General features: G+C 39.3%; 1 protein-coding gene across 3 annotated transcripts; it reads right to left on the bottom strand.

The window, feature by feature from the left end:
• Positions 1 to 5,138: 5,138 nt before the first annotated feature.
• On the bottom strand, positions 5,139 to 10,791 carry LOC142544661 (flowering locus K homology domain-like). 3 transcript variants are annotated; one of them, XM_075651697.1, is made up of 7 exons: positions 10,686 to 10,791; positions 9,469 to 9,765; positions 7,260 to 7,503; positions 6,700 to 6,848; positions 6,343 to 6,612; positions 5,697 to 5,891; positions 5,139 to 5,549 (listed from the first exon to the last, which is right to left on the bottom strand). In XM_075651697.1, the coding sequence occupies exons 2-7, from the start codon at positions 9,760 to 9,762 to the stop codon at positions 5,367 to 5,369; spliced, it is 1,335 nt and encodes a 444-aa protein (XP_075507812.1). In that variant the 5' UTR covers positions 9,763 to 9,765; positions 10,686 to 10,791; the 3' UTR covers positions 5,139 to 5,366. The 3 variants fall into 3 exon arrangements, with proteins under 3 accessions (XP_075507812.1, XP_075507819.1, XP_075507826.1); XM_075651704.1 differs by having other exon boundaries at positions 10,625 to 10,740; XM_075651711.1 differs by lacking the exon at positions 10,686 to 10,791 and adding an exon at positions 10,165 to 10,184.
• Between the last annotated feature and the right edge of the window lie 3,334 nt (positions 10,792 to 14,125).

Below are 14,125 nucleotides of genomic sequence, written 5' to 3'. Positions count from 1 at the left end.
GTAAGGTTGATCACTAGGTCTCCACATATCTCTAGTATTTAAACCTCAAAATGTTTGATTTTTTTTACAAAATTCCAGTGCTTTTGGATGAAATATCTTTCATGCTTATGCTTTAGGCCTTCTACTTTCTTGGGTTTTTGAAAATTCACAGCATTTTTTTAATTCTTTTCATGGAACCTCAAATTCACATCATAGAGGTTTGTCGTTAAAATGTTTATGCGTTGTTTTTTTTTTTTTTTTTTTTTGTGTTGGAGAAGGCTGTAATGCATTGACGTGCTCTAATTTGACATTGAAAGTTTGAAGAAAAAGATTCTGACCGTTCAGGGCAATAACAAGTACTACGCCGCCTTTGATGTTTTAGCTGGAATCTCGATGAAACAGGTAACCGACCGGAATATCTATTTTTAATTCGATTTTAAAAATAAAATAGGGCGGACATCAGTTGGGTGAAAATATAATCCAGTCTATTTGATTTAGACCGAATGCTCGCCTAGGAAGACAAAGAAAACAGATTCATTCAGTCTAGAAATGTTTTGCAAAAGCAAATGGCATAACATATCATAAGGTGAATTATCTAAAAAAATCCGATTAGTCATTAGCTAACTTATTATTGGAACCATCTCTGATATTTTAAGCCTTTTGGATCCAACCTTAAAACCAGAAATACATTGTTATCGATTTATAAGATTGAACAAGATCCACATGCAGACACACCACACGACCCCTTTACCACCGTTGGTTCAAAACCCAAGGGTAGTGTCGACAAGTGAGACAATCCATTAGTTTAACACATTCACAGTGATAGGCAAGCTAGGACTTCTCGTTTTCTAAGAAAAATGTATTAACATTTAACACGAGAATCGGAGTTCTAAAGCTAATGGACACGCCTGGCCTAGCTTATTCATATTTACATTACGCAGATGAGCTTATTTGGTCATTGTCACGACCAACCCACCACTAGCAAATGCCGAGCTCATCCCAACTTCTTCAAAAGATATTGTTTATCAAAGACACTCTCATGATAAGTACAAGGGGTAGATTAAATCATATGATTTTAGATTTATCTTGTTTTTAAATTCTTTAAATAAGAGGTTAAATATCATCTAGGAAGATATCATTTGGATTATATAGGATTTTTTATCTTAATTACTTAGATCATCTAGGAAGATATCATTTGGATTAGATTGGGATACTTATCTTTTAGTTTGGATTGTCAAAACCTTCTATATATATCTATCAGAAGTGGGGAAATAAAGGCATCGAATTGTGTTGCTTCTACCAAAAGTCGGAGATCGTGAGGTTCTCTCTTTAACGAGCCTCAATTCCCCAATTATCAAAATGGCGAGACGTGGGCGAAAATCTCATAAACACACTCACAATCTTGCGAGTGGTGACTTCTCCATAAATCGCCCCATAACTAGATACATTACCCGTGATCGTAACAACTTGGTATCAGAGTCGGGCGCTATGGGGGATTTGCTTTCCATGCACAGGCAGCTCGAAGCCTTCATAAACATGTACAAAGAGGACAGATTGGCGAGTAACCAGCGACAACAAGACAATGACCAGAGACATCGAGATCTTGCCACACGCTTGGAAGAATTATCGGTCCAAGTCGCAGCGTCCAAAACAGAAACAGCACACGACCTGGACGGTGACAACCACCACTTGGATTCCCATTATACGTACTCCACTGGCCCACGCACACGGGAAGGAAAAGACAACTCGTTTGTCATACCTAAATACACCCGGTTAGACTTCTCTTGTTACGATGGGAAATCAGACACATTGGCTTGGCTCAATCGTTGCAAGCATTTCTTCGACCATCATCATACACATGAGGCAGAAAAAGTGGGGTTAGCGTCCTTCCATCTCGAAAGCAAGGCCCAGCTGTGGTTTCGCAAATTGAAACGGGATCAGCCCGACATCCAGTGGATCGACTTCGCAGAACAGTGTGATCTCATATTTGGCCCACCCCTTCGAGGAGATACCTTTGGCGATCTTGCCAAGCTATGTCAGACAAACTCGGTGAATGATTATCAGGAACGCTTTGAGGAATTGCTGGCCCGTTCGGGTCCCATAACATCGAGGCAAGAGGTACAATTTTTCATTAGCGGATTCGCGCAGAAACATTGCTATAGAAGTTCAAATCCACCACCCAACAAAGCTCACTACTGCTATGAATCTGGCGCGATTATATGAGACACGCAATGACTACCTGAGGGAAGAAACGCGAGCACCGTTACGTAGCACCAACACCCAACAACCACCCCAGACACCTAAAATAAAACGGTTAAGTAGACTGGAGCTAGAAGAGCGGCGTTCCAAGGGGCTCTGCTACAATTGTGATGGCCGATACACGTCGGGGCATCGATGCAAACGGTTATTTCAGTTGGAAAGAATAGAGGACACATCCGACGATAAGGATCCTGCAGAAGAAGAAGAATCACAAGATTTTGGAGCCTCTATACATGCAATTGCTGGCCCCCATGGTGCGAAAACAATGCAGATTTGGGGAAAAATTCAAGATTGCCACGTGAGGGTCCTCATCGATTCGAGAAGCATGCATTGCTTCGTGGATATACTAGAGGCCAACAAGCTGGGGTTATCCGTGGAAAACCGCCCGACCCTAAGGGTGTCCGTGGCTAACGACGGACAACTTCAATGCTCAGGGGTATGCCGTGGTGTACATGTTGTTCTGGGAGGAGCTCGCTTCTATGTGGATCTGTTTTTTATACCATTGGGAGACTTTAGTGTGGTCTTGGGAGTGAATTGGTTGTGCACGTTGGGCGCCATCAATTGGAACTTCACACACATGGTCGTGAAATTCCCATATGGGGGAAACTCGGTCAGTCTACAGGGAGACGATCTTAGTGCGAGTTCAGGCCCTTTTGCATTCACCATAACAGAAGCTAACGGAAGGGAACTACCAGGCCTTCAGGCGTTGCTGCTGGACTTTGAAGGGATTTTTGGGGACCCTAAGTGACTGCCACCGCGACGACAACATACACACAAAATTATATTAACCCAAGGGACAGATCCTGTCGTTGTGCGACCCTACCGCTATCCAGATGCGCAAAAAGATGAGATCGAAAGGCAGTGCGCCGATATGTTAAGGCAAGGAATTATCCGGCCCATTACTTCACCATTTTCATCACCCGTATTATTAGTCAGCAAGGCCGATAAATCGTGGTGTTTCTGTGTCGACTATCGGACCTCGAATGCGCGAACTGTGGAAGACAAGTTTCCGATCCATGTGATTGAAGAACTGTTGGAAGAATTTAATGGGGCCCAATTCTTTACCAAGCTGGATCTCCGAGCAGGATACCACCAAGTCCTGATGGATCCAACATGCATTCCCATGATAGCATTCAGGGCTCATCATGGTCATTTCGAGTTTTTGGTTATGCCTTTCAGGCTAACAAATGCGCCCTCTACTTTTCAGGCCATCATGAACACTAACTTCGGGGATTACCTACGCAAATTCGTTCTTGTCTTCTTCGACGATATTTTGATTTACAGCAGATCTTGGGAGGAAAACTTGAAACACTTACGTCTAGTCTTCTCCACGATCAACGCACAACAGTTTTTCCTGAAGCGGTCCAAATGTTCTCTAGCTCAAACAGAAGCGGCCTATCTCGGCCATCGAGTGACACAAGTCGGGGGTCAAGGTCGATGACGAGAAAATTGCAGGCATTGCTAATTGGCCGACCCCCTCCTCTATCCACGCACTTCGCGGGTTTCTAGCCCTTGCGGGGTACTATCGCAAGTTCGTCAAGAACTACGGAATTATTGTCGCGCCCTTGACCGGCCTACTTCGCAAGAACTCCTTCGTCTGGTCACAAGAAACTACACGATCTTTCGAGGAATTGAAGAAGGCTATGACATCCACACCCGTCCTAGCCCTACCGAATTTTTCAGAACCATCCGTGATAGAATGTGACGCTTCCGAAAGTGGATTAAGAGTTGTTCTTCTTCAAAATGGGCGCCCTATTGCATTCTGTAGCCAGGCTTTGGCTCTGCAACACCGTAAATTACCCGCATACGAAAAAGAGTTGATTGGCTTGGCTAAGGCCATCCGCCACTGGCGAACATATCTATGGGGAGTTTCGTTCTTGGTGCATACCGATCATTACAGTCTCAAATTTCTGTTGGAACAACGTGTCACGACGTCCCCTCAGCAACGATGGATCAGCAAGTTGTTGAGCTTTGAATTCAAGGTGGAATATAAACCAAGAAAATCTAATGTGGTGGCCGACGCCCTCTCAAGACGAGATGAATCACAAAGTGGCTCTATTTGTGCTCTATCAATCCCACGGCTGGAATGGTTGGAAAAAATCAGAAGTGAACTCGTCTCTAGACGCGAGTTACAGCCCTTGATTGATAAGGTGAAGGCGGGAGAAGCTCTTGGGTTCTGGGACTTCTCGGATGATCTCTTTTGGTATAATCAGAGGGTTTTCTTACCTCCGGATTCGGTCTTGAGAGGTACCATCACCTCTTATATTCATAGCTCGTGCCATGAAGGATATTTGAAGACTCTGCATCGCGTCCAGCGGGACTTCTATTGGCCAGGCATGCGCCGCCACACTTCTCCAGAGGGGTGTAATGTCACGACCAGCCCACCACCAGCAAATGCCAAGCCCAACCCAACTTCTTCAAAAGATATTGTTTATCAAAGACACACTCAAAGGAAGTACAAGGGGTAGATTAGATAATAGGATTCTAATTTATCTTGTTTTTAAATTCCTTAAATAAGAGATTATCTCAAGTAGTTCATCTAAGAAGATATCATTTGGATTAGATAGGAGTTTTTATCTTAATAATTAGTTAGGAAGATATCATCTAAGAAGATATCATTTGGATTAGATTGAGCTTCTTATATATCTATCAGAAGGAAATAAAGGCATCGAATTTTGTTGCTCTACCAAAAGTCGGAGATCGTGAAGTTCTCTCTTTAATGAGCCTCAATTTCCCAATTATCAAAATAGCGAAACATGGGAGAAAATCTCAGAAACACGCTCACAATCTTGCGAGTGATGACTTCTCCCTAAATCGCCCCATAACTAGATCCATTACCCGCGATCGTAACAGTCATTTTCCAATCAAAAAAAGAAAAGCAAGGTACCAAACATAAAATTAACACAAATGTCTTGTTTTGTTACTAATGAAGAAACAACATACAAGAAAACAGGAGAAAAAGCGAAAATCACATCACAGTCGAGGCAGGGAAAAAGGTCAATAGAGCAACAAAAACTTCTTGCAAATCCACATGGCAATGCATCAAACGCTACAGTTAAAAAAAGGGACTTTTCAATACAAACATTAACACAGATAAGTTAATACCTCACTGTTTAATGATCAAATGTTTAATATCCATAACTACCACCATATATTGAACCATACTCTCCAGTTGGAGCATGGCCAGCTTGACCTGCGGCATTTGATGGCGGAGAGCTGTATACAGGACCATGAGACGAGTAAGAATTATAACCATGATTAGGTACTCCAGCAGGATTCTGTGCATTGGTTACGGCCTCAGCAATGGAATTCTACATCAAGAAAAATGTACAGATTATGCTGTCAATAAAGATTATGTCAGTTAAAAAAAGTAGGACCTATAATCTTCGCAGACCGGGAAACCAAATAGATACCTGGCTGAACAATCACATTTTATATAGGGAATAATCAGGTAATACCTGTATCAACTGTTGCGCTGCTTGGACTTGCGACGCAGACCCATTTATTTCAACTGTCATCTCACCAGGAGCACCCTTTGTTTCCTGAATTGCAATACTTGCACCACTAGCACGACGAATGTAACTGATATTTGCACCATTAACACCAATAACAGCATCTGCATATGAGAGGGGAATTTGGGTGTTCTGAATGACCTGCAAAATAAAGATAGTCAAAATTAAGCGAAAAAAAAAAATCCAGTAGTCACTCTTGACAACTAGAGAATTTTCCTTCTGTCAGATAATGATGTTTTGTATGAGTGCAATGTGTGTGTAGAACAATTGGGACTGGAAAAAGTAAAAGGAAGTTGTGAGTGTCGAGTCGAACAAAAGCAATTTCTCAATGACATTCAACCCCAATCCAATGATTTAATAATTGTGCTACAGAATTAACATCCCAACTTCTTCAACTTACATAAAGAATAGTATTGGAAATCATATATCACACTAGTAACTAGTTCATGATTGACTTGAGTAAATATTCCTGCAGGTAATATGCCAAGCAGAAAACTGATTGCATGCCCCTACATCTCCCACTTATGAGAACTTCAACATTCCAGCCTTCAGGACTCATTAAGTTAGGAATTTAGATTTAAGCAGATACTACCTTTGCAATCACTGCTTGCTGGGGCTGAACATTATTTGAGTAAGCACCCTTGGTCATGTCCCTACCATAACTATGCGGGCCTGAGCGAGGCTGCTTCTCCATCTCCATTGGTGGATAGTAATCATCATATTGCCGTGGTTGCTGGGTCATAAATGGAGGGTTTGAACCATAACCATGTCCACCAGGATTCATAGGAAAAACTGGCGGAGGAGGTCCCCATGATTGGGATGGGGCCATGTTCCGGTTTGCTCGAGGATTTGGCATTTGCATCTGATCAAGTGAAGTAATGGCATAAATGAGTCAAGTTCGAGCCGGGAAGGCATTGAACATGAGAACGTGATTGAACCTGAGACTTGCCTGCATTTCAAAGACTCCAACAACACTTCGATCAACTAAAAATTTCCGTAGATGTGTGGCAATTAATTCAACTGCCTTGTGCACACCTGAGGGTTCCCCCTGTATCTCAACTAAACTATCATCTGGTAGAGCAAACACGGGCAAGTTCTCTGCGTATGATGTTCCATCAAGCAAAAAACATAATCAATCATTTAAAAAAATAAGCAATTTCTAATGGGTGAATTGTCAAAACTATGAAAAGCAAAGTTCATGAAAGAGCACATATGCTTTAACAGATTCGATATATATCGGGCGAAGAAAATGATTATATGGGTAAAACCAAGTATCAAAAAATGAAACGAAAAACTAAAAAATGTGGTTTCAAAATTTTAACAAGTTAATACAAGAGGTTGCAACCAAATTTAAAATTTAAAAGTTGGAACAATCTAAGAGTAGAAAAGTTTGCCATCTAGAGCTCAAAAAATGCATATTGCTTTTTAGTTGTGGTGCACTTACTACACACAACCAGAGTCCCAGACGAGACTCCAGAAGTATAGCAATACACAAACACAAATAATTACCTCCTCCAAGGACTCGAATGTTACAGTTTGAATCATCTTGAACAGACTTTATAGTTGCACCTTGCTTGCCAATCAAGCTGCCAGCCTGACTTGCAGCCACGAGTAATCTTGTGCTAACAGTTCCACCCGATGGTGTGTTAGCTGGATCCGAATCTGAATCGATAACCAGTTTATGGATCTTTAGAAGCCCATCCAAGGCAGGTGGTAACGAAAGATCTGGCTCTTCCTTTGCTGAAACCATCACCTAATAAGGGGAGAGAGACAAAATGATAGAAATTAGAATCAATGAATTAATCATTCTTAATAAATGCAAAACTTTCCAGAGACTGTGGTACAATAAGAAATGAGCAACATGATAAAATCAGTACTGTGGGTGATCTAAATATTATGGGGACCGGGACAAACACAAATTGTCCAAGGAATGAAAATCATATGTTATTAAATTCAACTAGAAAATGAACACCAACATTATAAAACTGGCATAATATTTAACAAAAATTTTACAGGTCAAGGTAACACGAAGGTAATCTCTGCATAGATTAGCAAGCTGCTTGCACAGATCAGATGCGGAAGTGTTGAACAAATCAATTTTATGAGGAAAATAAGAGACATGACAAGCTATAAACTAAGGTGATGTCAAGAAACATGACACAGCATTGTCATATAATATCAGGCTCTTTACCAAACTAATTGTGCATTGTGCAGAACTAAATAAATCCCACAACAGAATACACATTTCAAAGTAATGCAACAATTGAAATCATATGTTCAACAGTACTGATATCATATGTTATCAATCAGATAGGTCATTGGTAACTAAAAATAATAACATACACAAAATTATAATAAATGAGTCAGGATTAACCATTATATGCCACGGTCTATTTCATATTCACAAGAGATGAATGTTCCATGGATTCGAATATTTTCTTCGAGTATAAGACAGTTTAGAATTTAATCACTTACTTCCAAGGAGAATATGAGGGTCCAAATTCCAATAAAATGGATAGAATTGTTTGTGTTTGTGATGTCTAATTTGTTTTTGAATTTTTTTTACATATTACGAACTTAAGCTTCAAGTTATATTTCCTCTACTAGTTGACATGGTAAATCTTCATTTCTTAAAATGTTTTTAAGATATCCAATGAATTATTAGGTAAAACATGTTTTGGTTACATTGGTGATGATACTTTTTTCTGCTTAGAGTTTAAGAATTTTGGCTACAGACCGACCAATCGACCAAGTTCTGAAGTTACCAGAGATAGAGCAATGCTTCTCGGAACAGATGACTTCACAAATCAATCTGACAGATTGAGTCAGAAAATTTCAACACTTGCAATGCTCTTAGTCATCTCCGCAATGTGGATCTTTGATTCTTCAGGTTTGAAGGCCAGAAGACACTTGATATATAGAAATCTTGCTTAATTGACGAAACCTGCATGCATTCATTTTGGTCACCATATTAAAGATAATCTCTTGTTTTTTTTTTTTGGTTGTCATGTATATGCTTCATTTATTTTGATCTTTTGGGAAATATTCAACATTTAACTTGTTCCACAATTTTCAGTCTTGCAATGTTCCAATCATCTATTGAATTTAGTAAATTTTCTTCCCCCTGATTATCATACTGAGGATTATTACAAGTATTTTAAGTTTCTAACTCCCCAACTCATTAAGGATCCATAAAAATGTGCTCATACTTAAATGTATGTAGATAGAAGTTTCTGACCTATAGTTGGATGTGATATTTGGCATTACTTTGTATATTAATCTAGACAAAAATAAATATTACATGTTGAATGTAAAACAAATGGACAGAGACATCTATAAGCAACAGAAACATGTTCTCCAATGGAACGATGATTACATCTAAACTCATTCAATTGTTCAATACAGCAACCACTTGACATTACAGGAACAAACTCAGAAGCAGAAAATGTGGAAGTCAGAGGACGGTTTTTTGCGTGCCCAAGCACATTGGGCCCACATAAGTTGCAGCAAAGCACAAGCAATAACATGCCAATGACTTCCTCAAATTACAACATTGGGAAGAAAAGACTATTCTAAGATTAGCACAAGCAGTTAAGAGAAAGGAATAATCACCAGATCATCATCGCTATAAATCATCATAAGGCACGAAATTTAGAAAATAAGGAAAGCAAAGCATGACCATTTTTGCATAATTTTGTTAAGGGCAGCAATGACTCACAGTTCTCTCAGAGGTCCCAGGAGGACCATCAAGAATCTTAATTCGAGCTTTTGTTTCCTCGCATATTTTCTTAATAAATTCTCCTTTACGTCCAATGATACCACCAACCCTTTGAACAGGAACTAACATCCTAAAAACATTCTCTCCGGGCCATCCTGGCCACTTCTTTTCCACTGCCACACTGGAATCACTTTCAGCTTCTTGTACTTCTTCCGAAATATTCAAATTCTCAGTCACATTATCCTCATCTGGCACATTATCTATGTCCTGTCCGTCAAAATTTTCCTCCGCCATTTACTGAAATGATAAATTTCAGGAAGAAACTGTGTCAAGAAAAATCTCAGACGTGCAATATCAAGGCAAATTCAGAATCAACTTTCACAACCAAAAAAATATTATTTTCTTACAAAATGATATCAAGATCATGAGCAACTAGATGAATGAGAAAATTAAAATATCCAACTACATCTATTTATAAAACCTCTGAATCAAAGAAAGTAACAGACAGGGTAGGCACTCTCCGAGTGAATTAACAAGCATATCAATCTTATGAAGTAAAATTTAAGAAAGCCACCCCTACCCTCATTCCACTTTTCAAGACGCCAACAACCACAAAATAGGGAAGAACATTAGTATATAACGCATTGAACGAAATTACAAGAAGAAACGTGCAAAACCTTCAAAAAAGCAATTTACCACAGCCTTCCCCATGAAATAATATCACCAATTAAATCTGAAACAGCCCTATTACAGTGACCAAAGAGAAACAAAAAAATTTTACCAAAAAATCAGAAGCACCATATTATTTGAAAGAGGGGAACAATGTCGTGGCATCAAACATAGCTGAAAACAGGTGAGTTTTCAATCACTCCAAGAAAAACGATTTTAAAAAACACATAAGATTTATCTAAAACGTTGAAAAGGAGAGATTACCTAAAGGGTTAACACAAGCCAGAGAAGTTCAAACAAAAAAAACAATTAACCCAAAAAAAATAATCAAATCACAAACACACAAGAGACTTTGTACCATAAAGCCGTTCAAACCAACAAAAATTTTAACATGGAAGCGAATAACCGAACCTTAAAATCTAAAACCCTAAACCAGTAAATAAGATACAAAAACCCAAGGCGAGAGGCAAAAATTAAAGAACTTTACAAGTCGTAAGTAAGATTAAACCAAAATACGTCAATCAAACAAGCAGCACGCATCCACTTACGAGCTCAAGGAGGAAAACGTGCTAGTGAGCGGGAGTCCGAACTTGAGGAATATCGGAACGGGATTTTATAGAGGCGCCCTCCGAAGTGTGCATAATTAGCATATCGTCCTTATTTCGCATTTACATTTTTATAATTGTAATTTCAGCCCACTTTTTTAAAAACAAGTGTTGTAAAATAGGGAAAAACTTGTGTGAGATAGTTTCATGGGTCGTATTTTATGAGACGAATATCTTATTTGGGTCATCCATAAAAAAATATTATTTTTTATGCTAAGAGTATTACTTTTTATTGTGAATATCGGTAGGGTTAACTCGTCTCACATATAAAGATTCGTGAGACCATCTCACAAGAGACATATTCTATAAAATAATAATAATTGTAATTTCAGCCCACTTTATAATAACACATCTGTGTAATAATAATAATAATAATAATAATAATAATAATAATAATCTCTCGGTTCAAGCTTAATTTTGATTAAAAGTAGGTCTCTTATGAGACGGTCTCACGAATTTTTATCTGTGAGACAGGTCAATCCTATCGATTTTAACAATAAAAATTAATATTATTAGCCTAAAAAGTAATATTTTTCATGGTTGACCCAAATAAGAGATATGTCTCACAAAATACGACATGTGAAACCATCTCACACAAGTTTTTGCATTTGATTAAATAGTCACTTTTCACTTTCAATATTAATTCACAAATTTCATTTATGTTTTTAATGAAAATAGTAAATGTTGAATAAAAAACAATGAATATATTATTTGAAAATACGATTCACTCACTCATCGATAACTCGTGCATTTTATTACAATAGAACTTTATATATGTGTAGGAAACTATGAAATTTTATAATTCCACATTTTGAATTTTTTTAAATTTAATCTTAAATTCATAGTGTTTCTATTATTTTGTTTATCATTTGACTTAAATAACAAAAACCATAGTAATAATTTAAAATCTTTATCATTTAAACTCGTTCAATCTTATAAACTTTAAAGGCAAAACTTGTGTGAGAAAACTCGTTCAATCTTATAAGTTTTAAAGGCAAAACTTGTGTGAGACGGTCTCACTGGTCGTATTTTGTGATACGGATATCTTATTTGGGTCATCCATGAAAAAGTATTATTTTTTATGCTAAGAGTATTACTTTTTATTGTAAATATTGGTAGAATTGACTCGTTTAACAGATAAAGATTCGTGAACAGTCTCAAAAGAGACCTACTCAACTTTAAAACTCTACAATGATGCATTCGTACCTTTTAGATCGTTACTCCAAAGTAGTATTTTATTTTTCTTAAAAGTGAAAAATTTTCATTTGATTAGATGGCTTGACTCTACGCCGATAGACGATTAAGCAACTATTTTTTAGAACACAAGATAATGAACATATTTTTATAAATATTAAATAAAGCAATCATGAATATAAATATGACATACTAATTGATAACAATAGCTTATTATATTATTTTGTAGATTTATAGGAAACTATTAATTACATAATTTTAATATTTTATGCTCTTTAGAACTTGAAATTTATTCATTTAATCTTAAATTTATGGTTGATACCTCCAGACTGAGGATAGATCCGGCCCACTCTCAGTATCCCAGACAGTTAATAGTCCACGTTCGGAAATACTAGGATGTCGGATTCATGACCCAGCACAACGTAAGATCGCCTCATATTGGTCTGAAACTTCTAGGAGGTCATCTGGGAGGTAATCCCAGCCGACCTCCAGAATCCACAATCTCGTCGAATCAGAAGAGGTGGCCGACCTCCCAGCAAGACTCGAGCCGACTTCCAAGGTGGGGTTATCGCGCCGATTGGTAATATTCGGGCCGACCTCCCGAGCCGAGCTCTCAAGAGACCAAGACGATAGGAGGGCTCTTGCCTATGAATGCTTTTAGATAGACATTAACGGATAGCCCACAGAAATCAAGCCCAATAAAGTAAGGCCCATCAAGATCTAACCAAATGTTGCACAATATCTAATCAAATTTTGCGCAAAATTCTGAGAATCTAAATATACCAAATCAGGACTATGTTTTTCTCTTATAAATATCAGGTTTCGTTTGTTGTTTATTTATTCAGATATTCACATTCTCTCAGAACACACATTACTCTCTCAGTTTTCTGTTCTCTGACTTGATCGTCAGGAGGGGACTACGCCGGAACAACCTTCCGGCCCCCTTCTAACGTTCTTGTCTGTGCTTTTAGATTTCGAATGTCTGATCCGAGCCCCCAAGTGAAGATCCGACCTCCCAGCTACCATCCCGGATTTCAGCAACATCAATCGGCGCCGTCTGTGAGAAATTATGAGCAAAGACGTATACATGTGGGGACAAAAATGAAGAAGAACAGGCCCTAGAGGTGGTCAAGGGAGAGGAGTGGCTGATCTTAGTCTGGATCAGCTGCCTCAGCTGATTAACAGATCTGTGGATGAGGCCTTCCGTCGAAATCGGCCTCCAACACCGCCACCGCCACCGCCACCACCTCCTCCTCCTCCTCTTGTACATCTAGAAGTCGTATGGGAGAAAATCATGAGGTTGGGCAGATAGATCGGAGGCCAACCTCCCACACTTGACAGGGAGAGCCCGCTCTCTCAAGAACTACTGAATGAAGACCTCCCCCTTAACTTCTGTCAGCCGACTGTTAGGGATTACGATGGGAGTACTGACCCCGAAGAAGACTTGGGGAGTTTCAGTAACGACGCCCTACTCCACCGATACTCGGATGGGGTGAAATGTTGGGTCTTCCTTACCACCTTGGTAGGACTGGCTCAGAGGTGGTTCGATCTGCTGTCGCCACATTCCATTACCAGCTTCCGAGAATTTAGCACCATCTTCATGAATCAATATGCCACAAGCAAAAGATATTTGAAGACCTCTCTGGGCTTATTTAATGAAACAAAGTTACGCGGAGTCACTCAGAGACTTCATCAGACGATTCAATAGCGCAGCCTTGGATGTCCCAGACGCTTCCGCGAAAACCTTGGTGAATGCCTTCACCCAGGGCCTCCAGAGGGGACAGTTTTTCAATTGCTTGGTGAAAAATCACCCTCATATTTATGATGATCTCCTGAGCCGAGCCGAGAAATGTGAGAACCTTGAGGATGCACAGAGGCAGAGGCATGCGGATGTCAAACCGGGAGATAAAGATAAGGGAATGGAGAAAGCAAAACTGAGCAGAAAGAGGCCAGCAGAAAGAGTAGAGGAACGAGGCTGAGGTACGAGACCTTTCCCTTATGCCCCGTTGGCCATGAGCTTGAAAATGGCCATGACAATCTGTGAAGAAAGGAGAAAGTTAGAACGCCCGAAACAAGCTGAAAAGGGGCCACATCTACCTCCCTTGGATAAGTTCTGCGAGTTTCATCAGAAATACGGTCATGTTACAAATGATTGCCAGAGACTGGGGGAAGAGGTGCAAAGGATCATG

This window comes from Primulina tabacum, chromosome 1 (genome assembly GCF_025594145.1).
Source record: "Primulina tabacum isolate GXHZ01 chromosome 1, ASM2559414v2, whole genome shotgun sequence".
NCBI lineage: Eukaryota > Viridiplantae > Streptophyta > Magnoliopsida > Lamiales > Gesneriaceae > Primulina > Primulina tabacum.
This window is presented reverse-complemented; position numbering and strand designations above follow the sequence as displayed.

Bases quoted from the DNA above. Each gene is read 5' to 3' on its own strand.
- LOC142544661 (XM_075651697.1), bottom strand. From the start codon at position 9,762: ATGGCGGAGGAAAATTTTGACGGACAGGACATAGATAATGTGCCAGAT. The intron at 6,849-7,259 runs GTAATTATTTGT...CATCATACGCAG, and splicing joins CATTCGAGTCCTTGGAGGAG to AGAACTTGCCCGTGTTTGCT. The intron at 5,550-5,696 runs GTATTACCTGAT...TTCTTGATGTAG, and splicing joins CAGCGCAACAGTTGATACAG to AATTCCATTGCTGAGGCCGT.